Source organism: Fusarium verticillioides, chromosome 1 (genome assembly GCF_000149555.1).
Source record: "Fusarium verticillioides 7600 chromosome 1, whole genome shotgun sequence".
NCBI classification, from domain to species: domain Eukaryota; kingdom Fungi; phylum Ascomycota; class Sordariomycetes; order Hypocreales; family Nectriaceae; genus Fusarium; species Fusarium verticillioides.
Window position 1 is genome coordinate 816882 of NC_031675.1, and position 18390 is coordinate 835271.

The 18390-nt window shown below is 48.8% G+C and overlaps 6 protein-coding genes across 6 annotated transcripts; 3 read left to right on the forward strand and 3 right to left on the reverse strand.

The window, feature by feature from the left end:
* Positions 1-499: 499 nt before the first annotated feature.
* FVEG_16640 (hypothetical protein) lies at positions 500-745 on the forward strand (the record flags this gene model as incomplete). The annotated part of the gene is made up of 1 exon (XM_018905881.1): positions 500-745. One exon carries the CDS (start codon positions 500-502, stop codon positions 743-745), a length of 246 nt encoding a protein of 81 aa, XP_018756676.1.
* An 815-nt stretch (positions 746-1560) lies between these two features.
* On the forward strand, positions 1561-3765 carry FVEG_16639 (hypothetical protein; the record flags this gene model as incomplete). Its single annotated transcript, XM_018905880.1, has 4 exons — positions 1561-1629; positions 1680-1701; positions 2793-2866; positions 2917-3765. The coding sequence occupies 4 exons, from the start codon at positions 1561-1563 to the stop codon at positions 3763-3765; spliced, it is 1014 nt and encodes a 337-aa protein (XP_018756675.1).
* Positions 3766-4235: 470 nt separating this feature from the next.
* FVEG_09688 (tRNA (adenine-N(1)-)-methyltransferase non-catalytic subunit) lies at positions 4236-6163 on the reverse strand. Its single transcript, XM_018898743.1, has 2 exons — positions 6051-6163; positions 4236-5998 (listed from the first exon to the last, which is right to left on the reverse strand). The coding sequence occupies exons 1-2, from the start codon at positions 6137-6139 to the stop codon at positions 4366-4368; spliced, it is 1722 nt and encodes a 573-aa protein (XP_018756674.1). The 5' UTR covers positions 6140-6163; the 3' UTR covers positions 4236-4365.
* A 545-nt stretch (positions 6164-6708) lies between these two features.
* On the reverse strand, positions 6709-8737 carry FVEG_09687 (hypothetical protein; the record flags this gene model as incomplete). Its single annotated transcript, XM_018898742.1, has 5 exons — positions 6709-6869; positions 6923-7702; positions 7755-7995; positions 8042-8521; positions 8573-8737. The coding sequence occupies 5 exons, from the start codon at positions 8735-8737 to the stop codon at positions 6709-6711; spliced, it is 1827 nt and encodes a 608-aa protein (XP_018756673.1).
* Positions 8738-10862: 2125 nt separating this feature from the next.
* On the forward strand, positions 10863-14722 carry FVEG_09686 (hypothetical protein; the record flags this gene model as incomplete). The annotated part of the gene is made up of 3 exons (XM_018898741.1): positions 10863-11494; positions 11545-11802; positions 11854-14722. 3 exons carry the CDS (start codon positions 10863-10865, stop codon positions 14510-14512), a joined length of 3549 nt encoding a protein of 1182 aa, XP_018756672.1. The 3' UTR covers positions 14513-14722.
* Positions 14723-14819: 97 nt separating this feature from the next.
* Positions 14820-16776, reverse strand: FVEG_09685 (PiT family inorganic phosphate transporter; the record flags this gene model as incomplete). The annotated part of the gene is made up of 3 exons (XM_018898740.1): positions 14820-15140; positions 15193-16258; positions 16312-16776. 3 exons carry the CDS (start codon positions 16774-16776, stop codon positions 14947-14949), a joined length of 1725 nt encoding a protein of 574 aa, XP_018756671.1. The 3' UTR covers positions 14820-14946.
* Positions 16777-18390: the final 1614 nt, after the last annotated feature.

The window sequence follows — 18390 nt, forward strand, 5'->3', positions numbered from 1 at the left end:
GTCTTGATCTTAGGGTTAGGGGTGCATCTGAACAACTGTAGATCCTCAGCTTTTGTCGCACCGTTGATGTCACAGATGAAATCTACTCAAAAGGGTATCAGTTTATACTACAAGATATGACCACCATTTCACGTCCAATTTGCGACATCCAGCGAATTTATGACTGCCCCCGATGAAACAAGCTCACGGTCAGATGTTTGCCCACCGCGAGAAGAACATTGCAAGATTTCTCTTTCCAATCACGGATACGGAGCAGAGTAACTTGGTCACGACTTTTTTATCAACCCCTTCACTTTCTCTGGAACTTCATTGCTTGTTACTCGGAGACCGGGATCAGCCTAAAGAGTAGGATGTAAGACGAATTGCACGAGATCTCGGTCTCTGAGATAATCAAGACATATCTCTACCAGCCTTTCATGGACAAAGTAGCCATCAACCTAGCGATGAAGAACAACATCTCTCCTGGACACTAGGCCAGTTTCTCATTCTGTTGAACCTTATGACTTATGTTAGAGATACATTGACTTACCGTCTGCGACCCGACGATAAAAAGCTGGCATGCGAGAAGATCAAGCATTTCATGATCCGAGCAAACACTCTCTCCGAAGGCGATACAATGGACATCCTCATTGGGCTCGAAGGTGATCTAGTCACCATGCCTGAATCACCTGTTGGTCCGCCTTGCACGCAAGAGGACGAACACAAACCCGAAAAACGTACCCTCAAAGAACAGTACTACAAGTGAGTAGTTTTAACTTCATGAGGCTGTAAGTTGTAAAAGTCCTTCCACATACTCTCATTCTAACATCTGGCAGTGAGGCCGGTTCAGAGTTGATACGCCAATACTTTCACCATCAGCGCTGGGTCCAGTGTGCACAGAGAAACACTGATTATGATCGCTCAATACTTACCAAGCTCTATATGCAACTTGCACGCAAATATTTACAACTCTTCTATAAACTAGATATATCATATGCATTTCGAACTTACCGCAGTACCTGGTAGAGAGATCGCAAGCATGACAACAGGAATTAAAAGCAACGGCGAAATAATTGGAGTTTAGCCGGTTAGAATGGCTGGTTCTTCCGCTTCACACCTCTTCGTTCACACCTCTTCGAATCCTTCTTCCCCTACCTCCCTCACTCATAGTCTTCCCAAGACTATATATAACAACCATAAGTCCATCAAAGTCACGGAGCGGGTTTCTCTATAACGCGCCATTCTTCCACATTTCAAACACAGTTGCCAGGACATGTCCAGCTTCCAGGGGAAAGGGCGAATGAAATCCTCAAAACATCTGGTCACATATACATTACATTTCTACCAGTACCATATCTTCGAAATCCTAGGTACCAAGGCATAGGTATAGGACCCAGAGAGCACGGTGCGGGAGATTCACTACCTATACAATATCCACAAGCTCTCGAGGGTAAAGATGTCGCGATTAGGGAGGAGACTGGCAAGGCCAATTTCACTCCTTTTAGAGAGGTGCGTAAAGCTGCAGTCTAAGTCATTCCTACAGGACCGTTTAAAATCGCGAAGGAAGTTTACGAGGCGGCGATGGGTATCAAGAACAAGGCCTACAAGGGCCTGGACTTTACGGTGTATCCCATCACTGAGAAGAATATCGTAAAAAAATTGAAAATGACGTTTGGAACACTCGAACTAACCATAAATAGTTCGCTTGGGAAAAGCTCGCCGGTAACGGGTTTAAGCTACATGTAACATTTATTCGCAACTATAAGACGTTGAAATCACGTCCTTGCTCAAGATACAATCCCTCTCAGTCGGCCTAGGCACCGAAATGGAGGCCAAGACCCAGAAGCCGCAAAGGCAGAAGATATTATTATTTCCATCTATGAAAGATCTTATTATACCACTCATCACTCTTTCCAATCCTGTCAAAGAGTTGTCCCTTTGAGTCTCTCATAAACCGACATACCATCCACTTCTCATATGAAAACATCGCGAAGAAGCAATATTCTTTTTCATACGCGGCGGAATCACATATTTACAATACACACTTCCCCTAGCATCAACTCGCAGTCAATATTTTCAGCCGTCAAAGGCACATGGCCTGAGGGTCAGGAAATAGCAGACCGCCAGCGCACTAAACGGCCAAATAACATCCAGCACAATTTCTTACATCTTCCAAACACTTGTGTATGGCCACAGACTAGCCATTTTCACATCTTTTCTCTGTAGCTCACAATTCACGGCAGAACTAAAAAAGCTCGGATAAGGAGCGGGTGGAAAGAGTTTGTGTGACAAGAGTTTCAGGGGCCCCTTGCATGTATCTTTTGGACTCAGATTTAAGGTCAATTGATGGAAGGAGAGGATCGCAGGTAAACAAGACAAGTTCATTGACTATTTATGATGGGACTGGCCAGGCGATACTTAGAAGAAGGATAACAAATACGAGTTAGAAGAATTTATATACATAAAACTGAGAGTGCTTTAATGGCTAATGAAGTGCTTCAGCACTGTCAATACATTCATCAACCCCTTCACAATGTCATTGTCCTCGTGATTCTTAGGATTGATGCTGTAGAGTCTGGGGAGCATCAGTCGGTCTTAATTCTGTTACCCTGAAGCCTTTGCACTTACTTCTTCTTCACTTTTCGATACGCATATCTGCTTTGTTCTTGCACCTCCTAAGGTTTTAGACAATATAACAGTTTCTATTGAGTTCTAAAGCCTCAGTGTTACAATATTTATTTCCATTTGCTATCCCCTTGTTTACAACTGACGATTCTCGATATCCCTTCATCGTGGCCTATCGACGTTTCTAGGATTTTTCAGTACCATATACGTTCCTCCACGATCTAGTCGAGCCAGGAAGCCGCCTGTTAAGTTGGGTTTCCCGGTACGTTATTCTGTTCATCAACGCATTTGTATATCTGATTTCTCGAATAGGTTGCAGTTGCAAAGAAGCACAAGCGAAGTCAACAAAACCGGCCAGGCACGCCCACCAAAACATTAGACTGCATGGAGGTATCCTCCAGTCCGACACCTGCTCCTGCAGCACGCAATAATCATGATGTACCCAATGGGGCAGTATTCTCTGCCAAGGCATACAAGCATGCACCCCCTGGAGCAGTAGCCTCCAAGATGACGCCCCAAGTCTTGAGGACGCTGCCGGAACCATGCAGTTCTGAAGTATTCGGATTCTGGCTCCTAGATCATGTTGAGTATATCTACACGGAGTATAGAAGTTATTGTTTGACGGACGATGAAAAAGGTTTTCCAAGGAAAACAAAGCTCGGCATGCTCGAAGTCTCTGTACCAGACAACGGACCAGCCATTCCGTTCGAAATCATGTCCGCCAAGCACCCCAGTTTCCAGAAACAACAGCTCCTACAAGGATTGCAGTTCATTTTCTATTCACCTGAGTCACTGGTTCGATTTACGAATATCTTAATCTCAACCCTTTTCTTAAAACACCTTTTGCCCGTCGTGTCATGGGTTCATATAAAGCTGGTCATTTTCGAACCCACGTGTCTTCCTCAAGCACCGGAGCTGATGGCTTGGAAAAGGATTGGCGTTGGCCAAGACCCCCCTACTTCTTGGACTTTGGCCTATAAGCATTATGAGGATTGGATGAAAGCTGTGAGGTGGTTTTGCAAGCTCCCGCTGGTAGCCCTTGTCACTCTGCACTTTCGCTACCCTTATCGGAATTTCGACAATCTTGAATCTCTGTCGAGACCACTCCGAATAACCGATAATCTGGGATTGTTGACTATCGGCTTTGCAGGGGAAAACTAGGAGCAGGTTCCTGAGCCGGAATTCCATAGGGCCATGGCCATACGTGCCATCACCCGTCGCAGCATGAACGCCAGAAATGAGAGGATGAAACAGGACTTCAAGATCAAATCTCATTTCCAATCACATGGGTCGTGTTATTCGACATTGCAGTTGGACGAGAATAAGAATGAGTGGGAGGATACCCTGAGAGGTCATCCACACGCGTCCGAATGCAGGGCACTACAGGCAAACATACAAGAGATGCTTGAACGCATAGCAGTATGAGATTGGGTTGGACGACGGCATCGCATCACCGTTCAAAATTCTGTTTCTTCATTGATATGGACAGGAGGTTCACCGTGCAATAGCTTCTTCAACAAATATTTTGATTCGTTGATACAAGTTCACCACTGGCATACTACCTTGATGGCTCGGAAGGAATACGCAGTAAATAGATGCCAGAAACGCTTGAAACGTCAACACACAGAAGCCCAAAAAGCTTGAATCATATCGAATGGATTTGTGAACTGGATGAGATGGCCGCCAACCTAGACATGCTCTAGTTGGACGACTATTTATACAAACGCTATCAAGACATCCCTGGTCCAATGCCTCTTTAACTCAGGTATCTAGCTTTCTCCTCTTGAACCTTCCCCTCGCCTCAATTTTACCTTCAACAGGAACCGCCCTCCATGCTGTGAACAAGAATCCATCTGCACCTCCACGGCCCATCATGAAAGGATGTGTCCTCCCGGGAAGAACCTGCCATCGTCGTGCCCTGCTAGTCTGGATAGTCACACCAAGCAGAAGCGTAGGGTTAATAGGGAACTCTTCACTGCCCTCCCAGCGCTCAAGCTCTTCAGCTGTTTTGCTTTCGACCTCTGGCGGAGGCGATGATACCCACGCGGCTCGACGGGCCACACTAAAGCAATCCGCCAGTTGCGTCAGGGGCTCGATGGTGGGGGAGTAAATGGCGATGGGGGCGCCTCCCGCTAGCAAAGGTACTGTGCTGCGGACAATGGAGATGGGATCCATGGTGCTTGCGACTGCGAGACCGGAGAATCCTCCGGCGCGTGTTGTGTCGACCACATGACGAATACGCGCCCACCTTCTTCTCTTGCGGTGGTAGTTCCCTCTGCGATTCGTCTTCCATGTTGCAATCTCCTCTGGTGTCGCCTCGGGTGGCTTATTGTTGTATGCGTCGTCTTCATCGGGTGACAGGAGCTGCAGCCATGAAATATCCATGAGGTTGGTGTCGAGGGGGTGGTAGGGTGGGGAGGGGTTGGCGTTTGCGGCGTCGTAGTTGAAGTATCGTAGAAGGGCGAGGTTGGGCTGGGTCTGGCCGTGGATCAGGGTGAGGGTGTTTCTGTTGACGTAGGGGACGTTGAAGTCGCTTCGCTTAGATCGCTTCTTCTCCTGCTTTTGTTCGGGGTCTGTTGCTTCTGTTGTCTGGGGCTGGTCTTGGTCCATCTCGTCTGTAGGAGCATTGTTGGTCTCTGTGACTTCTGGTGCCGCGGGATCTTCCGTGTTCTCCTCCTCAAGCTTGGGATGAAGAATGTCCATCCTCTCAGCCAAAGATGCCACCAGCAAGCCACCCGTATCATCCACCACCAACCACCTCCCACCCTGTGAAGCACCAGCATCCTCAGTAGCAACACCACCGTAGTGGACATCTGCCCAGCAGCCGACCAGCGCCATCATCTCCTGCCTCATCTCCAGGATCTTTGAAGCATCGCGGTCCTCCAGCAACCACTGCGCTAGCATCGGCACGTCAAGAGGTAACACCGTAAACCGTCGAATATACTTTTTCGTCTTGAGGAGCTTGTACTTGGCCAGAGAGTACGCCGTCTTTTGGTCAATTGCCGTATGCGACAGTAGTAGCTTGGCGATCAGCTCCTTGCCCGCCGATGCGCCCTTGCGCTTGAGCTCCTCGATCTCTTCCGGCTTGAGAGTCTGTCGGGCCGAGTCGTCGATGATCTCGCGATTCGATCGAATAAGAACCTTTCCGCTCTCGTCGACGAGAGTAAGCTCCTCGCCATCTGCAGCTGCAACGACATCGTCTCCCTCAGCTGGTTCTGTCGCTTCGGCGCTGGTGTCGGCCAAGTCGTCGGCATTGAGCTCCTTAGCGGGCACGACGCGCAGGCGCGCGAATGTCTCTCCCTCGCGCTTGTCTTGGACCTCATATGTGAAGTGGTACGGACGGTTGATGATGAGATTTGTTGGGAATGAGCCATACTTGCCCAGCGAGATTGTCCTGTCGCAAAAGTTTAGTAGTGCAGGGAGTGGGAGAATGACGATTGGCTTACGTATTTGGTACGACCTGTAATACGCGATATGTCTCGTTGGGGAGCCGTAGGGCTACCCACGAATTGGGCTGTACAGTCTCCTTGTCCATTGCGTTTGTTGGAGCAAGTAACTATGATTTGCGATTCCTGGGAAGAAGAAAAAACTAAGGTAAGCCAGCCTCACCGAGGTGAGCCCCGCCGCGGCCCCCACACTCCGATCTTCACCGAGATCGCGGCAGCAGGGGCCCTCGTCTAAGTAATGAAAAGATGTAAAAAATATACCTAGGTGAGCTTTTAGATCAATTGATGAGACTCATTCTCATGAGAAACTTATATAATGGAAATTCGCGTTAAATAGCAATTGCTTTGAAAATTCTCACTAAATTGAAGTACCGAGTGGCATGGCACGACTATCTACTAAGTAGCTGCATCGGCTGCAATCGCCAAAAATCACAAGTCATTCTTCTGTCTATTGGTTTCTTCTACAAAAGATCTACTCCGTAGTACTAAAGACTTTCACTAGTCCACAGGAAACCAATAACAACTTACAAGGCTCAAACCGACCTCTTATATCCGGTCTGAGTCAACATCGCAAAAGACCCAAAGTCTAGGTATCCTTCCATGCTCAAAGCTTCTCGTGGCTTCATACTCAAAGTCAAATTTGGACGTCAATGTACACTCACGCAAGTCGGTCGTCATGGGCGTTTCGTTCGTTCGTGGCAGATCCAGAGTGTCCGCCAACAAGAGAACTGAAATAGTTGCAGATAGCGTACCAAGCATAGAGGACCATGCTCATACTTCCGAAAAGGAAGAGAGGTACAAGAGTGTAGGTCGCAAGATCTATGAAATCAGTTAGCATATCTCTCAAAATAGGGACATGGGGGAATACTTACAGACAAAGCCGCCGGACTGCTTGACAATGTTGTACAACTCGTTTCGCATGATGTTCTCAGCACCCTGCTCCCACTTCCAAGGACCGACCATTCGGAACTTGGTATTGAAGTTGGAACCCATGGCCCAGGTGTAGAAGACCTTCCAACCCTTCTTCATGACCGTACGAGCCTTGGGTGCAGAACCAATGTCGAGAGCGAGCTGGTAGGCATAGCTTTCATGGTCAACAGCTCGCTTGGTTTCATAGAAACTATAGTTGCCTCGAGGATGAAGACGATAGTCGAGGTCGTAAGACTCGAGGGCATTGGAGTCGCGGATAGTAGGTACCTCCCGAGGGTAGTGATGCTGGATCAGGTGAAGAACCCAGAGCTGAGCCTGGAGCTCGGCAAGGGGTGGGATAGCTCCGATGGAAGGGCGGACAAAGCCAATGTAGCCAAGAGTCACATCCCCTTCTTTGTAGATCTCTCGAATGTTGGTCTGAGAGACAGTTGGGTAGTCGTTGTCCAGGAAAGGGAAATCTCGAGTGTAGCCAGTTGCAAAGACCAAAACATCAGGCTTCAGCTGCTCCTCTGGGAGGACCAAATCACTCGAAAGCTTGTTGTCGAACTGCATGTTGCCATCTCGGTCAATACTGGTAGGCCAAGTCATCACATCGATCTTCTTGCCCTTGGTGTCTTCAATCTTGACATTCATGAAGAAAGATCGGATACGGTTGCCCCATGACTGTGATCGCTTACCGACGCTCATGTAGGGTAGAGCCTTGTCGGACTTGCAGAGCAGAACTAAGAATATGTTAGCTATCATGTCTTGATAATAGAAAAGGGGGATACTTACTTGAATCCATGTACTTGCGGTCAGGGCTCATCTGGCCAACCCACTGATCAGGACCCTCCTCGGTACCTGAGATGAACTTGTGCATATTCTTGATCCAGCTATCGTAGTAATTCCAGAGAAGTTGGCTCTTCTGGAGCTTTGGATGCGCGTAGGCCGTGTCGAACAGGCTGGCGACAGAGGTGTCGACAGGCTTGTTGGCAGTAGGTGTGGAACGTCCCAAAGCCTGAGGGTTAGGGATGATCTATGAACTGTTAGCTGACTCTTACCATACCAGAGAGATAACATACCTTTGGTGCACAAAAGAAACCATCGCGATGGCAGAGGGTCACAGTCTTTGCCCCAGAAGTGACAGCGAGGTAGGCAAGATCCATACCGGTCTCACCAGCACCCATGATGTACACATTAGTGTTCTCGCCAAACTGGTCTCGAGACTTGAGACGGGATGAGTGAAGGACCTTGGGAACTCGTTCGATACCCTCGATGTTGGGCATGACTGGGTTGACGTTGATTCCACTGCAGACAGCAACGGCATCACACTCCCAATCAAAGGCGCCTTGCTTGTTGCGCAGAGAGATGACATGGCCAACATCGTTAGGACCACGACGAACTTTTTCAACCTTGGTATTATGCTCGATCATCGGCCAAAGGGTGAAGTTGGTAGCGTAGTCTTTGAGGTATTGAACATAAACCCCAGGGGTCACGAAGTCAGGGGCATTGTCTGGGAGACGAAAGTCGGAGAAAGCAGTGAGATACTTCGAAGAGACAAGCTATGATACAGTTAGTATATGCTTTCTTAGATGAAATTGGTTACAGCTTACCTCAGCGTCTTCGTAGACGCGATAGGAGAATGTGCCGCCGATCTGGGATTCAGCTTCAAAGAGTCGAACCTGGATAGGGGGGATGGGGAAGTACTCATGGGCATGAGAGAGGAATCGAAGGGTAGCTAGTCCAGCTGGACCGCCGCCGATGACAGCTACCTTCATAGTGCGTTGTTTTGATAGGTAGTGATGATACAAAAGAGTTGTCAGAAGGTTATGGTTGATAGAAGTAGGATGGTGATGATCAACAATGAGATACTGTGACTGTTGATGTAGGATGAAGAGATAGATGAAAGCGAGCTTCAGAGAAGAGGATGGTATTAAGGCTAGGTATGGAAGATTAAATATACTATAAACAATGTCCCTGGTGAACCAGGCCGGACGCTGCCACTGCCAGTGTCAAATGGAGAGTACGAAGTACATAGCGACATGTTCACTCTGGAGTGGAACTGGACAGTATACAGTGGCACATTTCAATAATCTTCAATATTGAAGGGTATCTTATTAAAACTATAGATATTCTAAATGTTATAGACATATGGAAGAGGCTGTAGCGAAAAGTGAGGGCATCGCGAGTTTCGTGTTGTGGTAGATTCTATGGCTTGAAAAGCCCCGCGGCTACACAGTTTGAGATAGACATTTCATGGCACACAACTTTTCAACAGTCCGTTTGAATGTTCGCTCTGAGAACCTTGCGTTCAAACGTTTTTATTTTTCATATATCTAATGCTTGAACATCCCATGGCAGCGCACTCAATTGAAATCATGGGTGTTCATCCCTGGATAACGTTACACAACACACAGTAACTATTACGAACACTTGCACGCGCAGTGATCGCACTTTTTTTTCCCGTATATCCCACCTAACTATTGAATATTTTGTTGATCTGAAGCCTAGAACATAGCTTTCTAACATTACTAATTCCCCCTTAGACGAGGCCTCCTACAAAGGGAGCCCATGGCCATAGCTAGAATTCCCCTAGTACTTGTTTTGTGTAGCCATTGTCTCATTGTTTACTTTGAGTCCGCAAGGATTAACAAAGACCCCGTGGGGAAAACAATGGATCGTCGATTTGCCGTCAAACTCAATGACCAAAAGCCTAGCCACTCGTTCAAGCTTAAAGCTTATCGCGAATTGCACGACGCTTAAATTTCGTATTCCATCGTCTGATCCCTCGTTTTATGTAATGTATGCTGTCGTTTCTGCATCAACTAATTGTTAGGTTATCTCCGTTCCTGCATGTTGCCCTTCTTTCGACCTATCGAACTTTCCCAACAAGGTACTTCTCAATTTGAACCTCAGGAATCAACGCCAAAAGTCCTTTCGATACTATCGACAACTTCTCTCTTCAGCATCGTCGAACAACTATTGGACTTCTTTTTTGCAAGATGCTATGCATCCTGCAGCCGGCTTTGGAGCCGGGCCGACCTCGTCTTTTGACTACGACCTATCATTATCGATCACGCAAATGTGCTCTGGATCACTTTACGTTACATTCACATGCAAAGATCGATCAACTTGCGAAATCTGAGGACCATTGAACTCATACGCGCATACACGAAGAGATGGAGACTGGGAATGGGGTGAGAACCTAGGGAATCGATTTACTGTTCCTGAGCAATGCGGAGGACTTACAGTATGGAACTCGATGGTTGGTACTAGATACCCACCTACATCTTTGTATGTGCCACACAATCCCCACTGTCCCCGGGTTCAAAGCTCTAGGTGAATCTGCTGGAATATCGTCCCAACATTAAGTCGAAGCGGAAATCTCAGTCACGGAACTGTTCCAGTATCTCAATTCCTATCATGGTATTCATTCGCGGCAATGGACCGTGGAGTCAAGCTGGGCAGTGGACTTTGGATGAACTCGTGAAAGCAATCAGGGTCAGTTCATGGTCTTGCTTCATTACATCAGCTTCGATAAACATCAAGAACGGCTTGTTGTTGAAGCCCCCCTTTCCCAACCTCACTCTCATTAGCGACGTTGCTAAAGCATCATCGATCCACAAAGCGCCTTTCGACACAACATCTCCTCATTCTGAAGCTTGACATGCATCTCACCGAAGCCTCGAAACTCTGGATGCATCCTTGATGGCGTCGTCATCATGCTTCCAACCTCCTCCTTACACATGTGAGATTCAGCAGTGAGATGAGTCCAGGTGTTCAGCAAGTGAGATGAGGCTAAGTACAAAAGAGATGGAGGGTCTCTAATGATCAGTCTCATCAAACCGATCAAGTTCTCACCTCATTCGTTACCCTCTCATTTCTGCACTCTGTGAGTAAGAGATGAGAAAGTCCCTCTTTTACGCCCTCAACGGGGCCCTCGGGGTTGTAGCCCACGAGTCGCTTGCCCATTTCAAGATCGAATCCGGCACAGAAGAGCATCGCTCTCTTGAAGGATGCTCCAAGGATGGCAAGCACAAGTGGGTTCCAGACCCTGCGACATTTGTCTTCCCTGAGAACGACTACAAGCCCGGCAACTCGTGGGATCTCTGTGTCGGCACATCTCATTGCGCCCCCCACGAGGCCTTGACTCAGGTTTCCTTCGATTTCAAGGACAACGGCATTGTCTTCAACTTCAAGCACATCGACCACTACAAGTACGAAGATGTAGCCGTCTACATCGAGCGTGGTCAGCCTCCCACAGAGGACTCTTTCAAGTACAACAAGAAGAGCGACCACTGCAAGGCCAAGAACGACTACAAGGAGGCCAAGTGCTTGGTTCCCTTCTTCTCCCTCTCGGATGGCGGTTCTTACGGCGACCTCTGTCCCCTCGAGGATAATGGAGGCTGGAGACTTTACATCAAGGTCAAGGCCACCATTTCCCACGGGCACAAGAAGTACGAGCTCTACAGCCGCTCTCCCGATATCAACGAGAAGTACTTCGTTGTCAGCTACACCTGCGCTGAGTGCAAGGAGTAAGTCGACCCATCAATCAGCATGTCTCACTTCATCTAACATCTTTCAGGTACAAGCACAAGAAGATCGAGTTGATCGAGGAGAAGGAAGAAGAGGAAGCGGCCGAAGCCGAAGAATCTGAAGAAGAAAAGAAGTATAAGAAGAAGGAAGAGGCTGAGGCTGAGGCCGAGGAAGAGAAGAAGAAGTACAAGAAGAAGAAGGAACAAGAGGAAGCCGAGGCCGAGGCTGAGGAAGAGGAGAAGAAGAAGAAATACAAGAATGAGGAGGAAGAGGAAGAAGCTGCCGAAGCGGAAGAGGAAGAAGAGAAGTACTGCCCCCGCTTCACCCTATCATTTCACCAGTACTAATGCAACTACAGGCATAAGGAGCACCACCATGAGCATTACCATAAGCATCACCATAACCATGGTCACAGCCATGCTCATCGTCATGGACACAGACATGGTCACCTCCACGGTCATCTTCACAAGGAGTATCATCATCATGATCACCGCCATAAGAACCATCATCATGACCCTCATCACAAGGGCCCTCATCATAAGCATCATGCCCGTTCATATGATCATCACGATCACCACAAGCACCACGATCCTGGACATTACCATCATGGCCACCACGATGGTCACAAGCATGACGATCCCGGACATCACCACGGTCATCACGGCCATCATGACGGTCATGATGGTCATGATCACTACAAGCTCCATCACTACTATGATCCCAACAGCCATCGTGACTTCAATGCTTTCTTGGACGAGTACTTCAAGCACTTCGGTTATCACTACCACCACGCTGATCCCGGTCATCACGGTCATCATCACGGTCACCACGATGGTCACCACCACCATGATCCCTACAAGCACCTCTATGGCGAGCATCACGATGGAAAGCACCACCACAGTGAGCACCATCACGGCAAGCATCATCACAATGAGCATCACAACCATCATCACGTTGAGCACCACAACCATCATCACGGTCATCACGAGGGTCACAAGCACCACCACCACGGCGAGCACCATGATGGATATAACCACTACCATGCTCGCGGTTTGCTCGAGGAAGATGATGAGAAGCACCATGACCACGGACATAAGCACCATCACGGACATCACCATGGCCACAACCACAGCCACGCTCATGACCATGTTCACAAGCACCGCCATAAGCACTTTGACGACCATGTCCACTATAAGGAGCATCACGTTTACTACGACTACAAGGATGATAAGCACCATGACGGTAACCACCATGGTTATGATCACCACGACCCTCACAAGCATCATCATGGCGGCCACCATTATGGTCATCACCACCATGATCCTCATAAGCATCACTACAGCCATGAGTACGATTACGGCCACTACAAGCGATCTGAGCACAAGGAACCCATTACTGTCTACTACAAGGAGAAGTCCGATCACTCTCGCACTCACATTGATGCTTCCAAGAAGGAAAAGGCATCCAAGAGTGAGCTCGAGGCCGAGAAGCACAAACAGCTTTTGGAAGAGGCCAACAAGAAGGACGAGTACAAGTACAAGCACAAGGGCGAGCCTGAGCACAAGCATCACTCCGAAGAGGATAAGTACAAGCATGAGAAGGAGCACGGACACAAGTACAAGTACGGGCCTAAGTACGAGCATGAGCACGAGCATAAGCATGATAAGAGGTCTGCTCCCGAGCATGATGGCTACAAGTCCGAAGAGGAGGTCAAGGAGGTTCTGAAGGGACACTTCCAAGAGGCTCTCAACAAGTTCTACCATGCTTACTTCGCAAAGAAGTCGCACAAGCACTATAAGCCTGAGAAGCATGAGGAGAAGCACGACTCTGGCCACTACAAGCATGAGGAGCCTGAGGAGAAGCACGACTCTGGCCACTACAAGCATGAGGAGCCTGAAGAGAAGCACGACTCTGGCCACTACAAGCACGAGGAACCTGAAGAGAAACACCACTCTGATCACCACGATCATGAGGAGCATGAGCCTAAGGAAGATCACAAGGAGCATGAGCATAAGCACGAGCCCAAGAAGTATCATCACGATGAGCATGAGGAACATGAGGAACCTGAGGAGCATGAGGATGAGCCTGAGGAGCATGAGGATGAGCATGAAGAGAAGCCTCACTACGACCATCATAAGCATAAGGAGCATGAGCACGAGCCCTTCACCGAGTTCGAAAAGTCCTCCCACCACTCCGCCAAGAAGGCGAGCTTGGAGAGTGAGAAGGAAAAGGCCAAGCACGAGGCTTTGGAGAAGCTTTGGGATGCCCGCATCACTCATGAGCGCAAGTTCAAAGAGAAGCTTTTCTTCATTGAAGCCGGCCACTGGCCTAAGAAGGGCGCCCACAAGCGCTCTCTTGATTCCAACGAGGCTACTGAGGTAGAAGCCAACACTGCCAAGGTCGAGAAGTACATTGAGAACGCCGAGGACAAGATCTTGGAAGAAATCGAGGAGGCCATCCTAATCGCTATCAAGAAGGCTGGTGACAACCCTAGCTCTGGAACTATCCTCAAGTACGTCAGAAAGGTTGAGGACGTCATCAAGAGCATCATCGCAGAGAACGTCAAGAAGACCATCGCCCACATCGTCAAGATTGAAGGTGTCGAGGAGCCTGAAGAGGAAACCATTATTGAGTACCTTGCTCCTGCTATCGCCGATATCATCAAGGCTGCCGACAAGATCTTCGCCAAGACCCTCGAGGCTCTGGGCGATGACCCTTCAGATGAGGAGATCGCACACGCCATCAAGAAGGTTCTGAAGCTGCTCGATGAGATCATCGACAAGGAAATCCGCAAGGCCCTCATTCTCATCTTCGGATTGGGGGAGGAGACCTCCGAGACCACCGAATACACCAAGCATGGTAAGCACGATAAGCGCTCCGATCCCTATGACGACACCACGGTCGAGAAGGCTGTTGAGAAGACTGTTGAGAAGTGGGCCGCTAAGTACGTCGAGGCAGATGAGAAGAAGCACAAGCCCTTCAAGCGCTCCGTGCGATTCGCCCGACTCTACAACTGATGCGCTCCCAAACGAGGGCAAGGCCATCAAGGCGGAAGATTGGATACAGCAATCTGAGGCCAGTGTCACTGGACACAAGGGAACCACTTGATCTGGGTACATAATAAGGATGCAGTGTTTGGTGCTGTGTCTAGTTGACAGGTTAAGGAGGGATTAGGTACATTGTTTAATCGTTTAAGATAGCCATTCCTTTAATAAAAGTAACCTGTCTCTTTCTCTATATGAGCTGCACAGTCAAGATGTGATTATACTCAAAGAGCCCTTAGAGCAGGAAACCATCTGATCTCGAGCCATAGTATTATGTTACCTCCCCTAGTACTCACATGTGCAAGCAGATGTGTTTGAGGTAATTTGATTCGTAAATTGGTATATTTGTATCGTATTCCAAACGCCATTCAACATAAAATCATAATAGTTCCATCGCAATCTATTCTCTAGTTCCAGTTAGGAGCGTATGTGATGAAGGCCATCAAGCAACCTGAGATCAGACCAGCTGTAGGAACAGTGATGAACCATCCAAGATAGATCCATCCAACCATGCGCCAGTTGATAGAACGCCAATCTCCATTGCAGAGACCGACTCCGACAATGGCACCAGTGATGCATTGAGTAGTAGACACAGGCAGCTCTGCAAGAATGGTTAGTACATGTTGCTGAAAAGCGTTTGTGGGACAACTTACTAAGACGGGTGGCCAGGATGACAGTGATGACAGAGCCGAGTTCCATGGAGAAGCCACGAGCAGGAGACATGAGAGTCACCCGGTTACCCAAGTTTCGCATGATGTTGTAACCATATGTCCAGAGACCAATTACAATACCAGCACCACCGAAAGCAAGGATCCAGATGGGAACTTGAGCCTTGCTTCCAGGGACTGTGCCGGACTGCCAGATCTGGTAGATAGATGCATAAGGGCCGACGGCGTTGGCAACGTCGTTGGCGCCGTGGACGAAAGAGGCAGAGGCAGCAGTCATGACTTGGAGGAAAGTGTAGAGGAATTCGGTGCGGTTGTCGAAATGTTCAGCACGGGCGTGAATCTCTTCAACATCGCCGGCAACAACAGACTTCTCGCTCTGGGAGCTGACAATATCCTTATCGACACCGTGGAGAATGGCAAACTTGAAAGCCCACCACATGAAAGCACCAGTATACCAAGGGGCATCAGGCTTGGGTCCAACCATGGACTTGTGCTGGTGAGGGTTGGCGGCAGGTTCCTCGGCAGCTTGCTCAGTGGCAACCTTCTTGTCATTGCCAGCGGCCTCGAGATCTTCACCAAGGGCAGCAGCACGTTGAGTGCGGCGCTCCTCAAGCTCCTCGCGGGTAAGATGACCTTCGTAGAAGTTGCGGACAACGCCCTGGAAGTTGTCGGGAGTGGGAGGGACAGGACCACGGCGGAGGAGGAGAGGGCCAAGGAAGATGTGGTAAGCCTTGAGCTGCCAATCCTCCTTGATGACGATACGGTACAACCAGGGGACAAGGAAGATGGCCATGAGAAGACCCCATGCAGCACCAGCGGCGACGATCACACCAGGGATTTGCTCTTCAGTGAGGTTGACCTCATAAGAGCCACCCTTCCAGATGAGAAGCATGACGATGAGTGAGGCAGTGGCCCAGAAGTAGAAGGGGACGAGGATAAGACCCTTGATAGCGGGGCTCTTGCGGAGGAGGACGCAGTATTTTGTGAAGAGGAAAATGGCGGCACCGAAGATACCGGAAAGCATAGGGGCGATGATCCAAGCGAGGAAGACCTGTGGGATGTGAGTTAGCGAATGTGAGTTTGAGATGATGCTTGAGTACTAACCTGAACAACGCCTTGCTGAATATCAAGGGAGCCGTCCTCCTTGTAGCCAACCCAGGTGATACCAGAGCCACCAAGGGCACCAACACCCATACCCAAAACACCACCAAGGATAGAATGGGTAGTAGACACAGGGAAACCAAAACGGGTAGCGAAAGTAAGGTAACTAGCAGAAGCAACAACAGCGCAGACCATACCCAGCATAAGAAGAGCAGGGCTATCGTCAAAGGCCTCGACATCAACAATCTTTGTTCGGATGGTATCAGCCACACGGCCACCAACACCAAGAGCACCAGTGAACTCCATGATGCTAGCACCGATCATAGCCTGGATGTAGCTAATAGATCGGGAAGACACTGATGAAGCCCACGAGTTGGCGACATCGTTGGCGCCGATGTTCCAGGCATCGAGGAAGGCAAAGATAGTGCCTACCGCGAAGAGGTAGTCGTACTGAGCGAAGACTGCCATTTCAGCGGTGCAGTACGAATAGAAAGAAGAAGTTCAGAAGGAAAAGGGAGGATGTGTGAGGGATCTGGAGACTTGAGCTTTCTACGAGACATTTCCATAGTATATATAAGTTTTTTTCACAGCTGGTGGAGAAGAAGAGAAAGAATTGTTCTACGTGGGCTATGGAGATACTCACACGCCCCCCAAGAAAAAGAAAAAGAGCCAAGACAAGACATCGCCAAGACGATTCCACCGAAGAAAAGGACCTCGAGCTAGGATTAACATCAAAGATCCCGGGCTTGCCACAGAAATTCTTGTACGCCAAGAGTCAGATCAACAGCGTGCGAGTGTGACTGCGTAACACAGAACAGGGCTGGAAAATGCACGAACCAGCTCTATAGCAAGCAATTGGCTTTCTCTGTCAAACGGTAGCAACACATCCGAGAGGCGTTGAAGAAACTGGAGACCCCTCTCCACTTGAAGAACTAGTTAAGCTTACCTTAAGCTTGTGACTAACCTTGTTTCCAGTGCTAAAACGTCTCAGGCTGTGACTGGCGATCACAGAAGTCATGGTTTTGGGAAATAGAGCACGCGACACTTGAGCTGAAGGGGGAATACGATGGGTTTGAGGAGGGAGAGGAGTGAGCATGCGACTTGATACCTAATGCGTCACCGACGTCTGAGATGGTGATGCAGATGGTTAATGCTGGGGGGATGTATGCCAAGCTGTAGGCGAGCCATGGCTTGACGAATCCTGGAGGGGAAACGAGCTGGGGGAGCTTGTGATGATCGGTAGAGATGGCAAAAGCTGAGTGAGCTTGGAAGGTATCTGAGCTCAATTGCTAGAACTCAGTTGCCAAGTTGTTCTTCAGTAGACAAGCTCTTTGCAGCTTCTTTGAAAGAGCCCAAAGCCTCTTCCTTTCTCAACTCGACGAACCTCAGCTTCTGAGTAACCCCTCGTGTGCTTCAGCACAGACACGCGACTCGATACTCTTTCCAGCCAAAACCTCCAAACCTCGAAACACAACAACGAAAAAGCGACCAATCAAACAGGCACCATGCGTTCAAAAAGTCGTCGGTGCACTAAACGAGAAATGCTGCAGGCAGGGATCATGATAGACGGACCCTCAACTTTATCGTGGATAAAGCCAAGGAGCTTGTTCCCTTTTGTGCTAGATCTGCGGGTATTGTCCGAACCAAGCTTTCAATACGACGAATGAGAGAAAAGGATCTCTACACGTGTGAGACGTCAATGCAAGATTGGCTACTGGGGCTGCATCACGTTTTCATGGTGGAGAGAGGCAAAGAGAGGATATTCTCGGATGGGTTTATCGGTATCCGAAAAGAGTATATCCTACGCGGAAATATGGTCTGGGAGGTGGTTTTTGAGACAATTGCTATGGGGACTTGTTCTCATGTGTCAACGAGGCAATAAGACAGCACTCTTGGCGTAAAACCGGGACCTGGGATTTCCATCGTCGATGATGGCTATGTTGTTGATTCCAGGCTCTTCCTTGCCACGGCAGATGTAAATCAATGCTCAGAGAGACGTTCCCTTTGACCCACTCGTGATCTTCACGGAGTTGAGGCGAGTCAATATGGAGCAATGGCTGCTTCACAAGCAGAGCACAACGC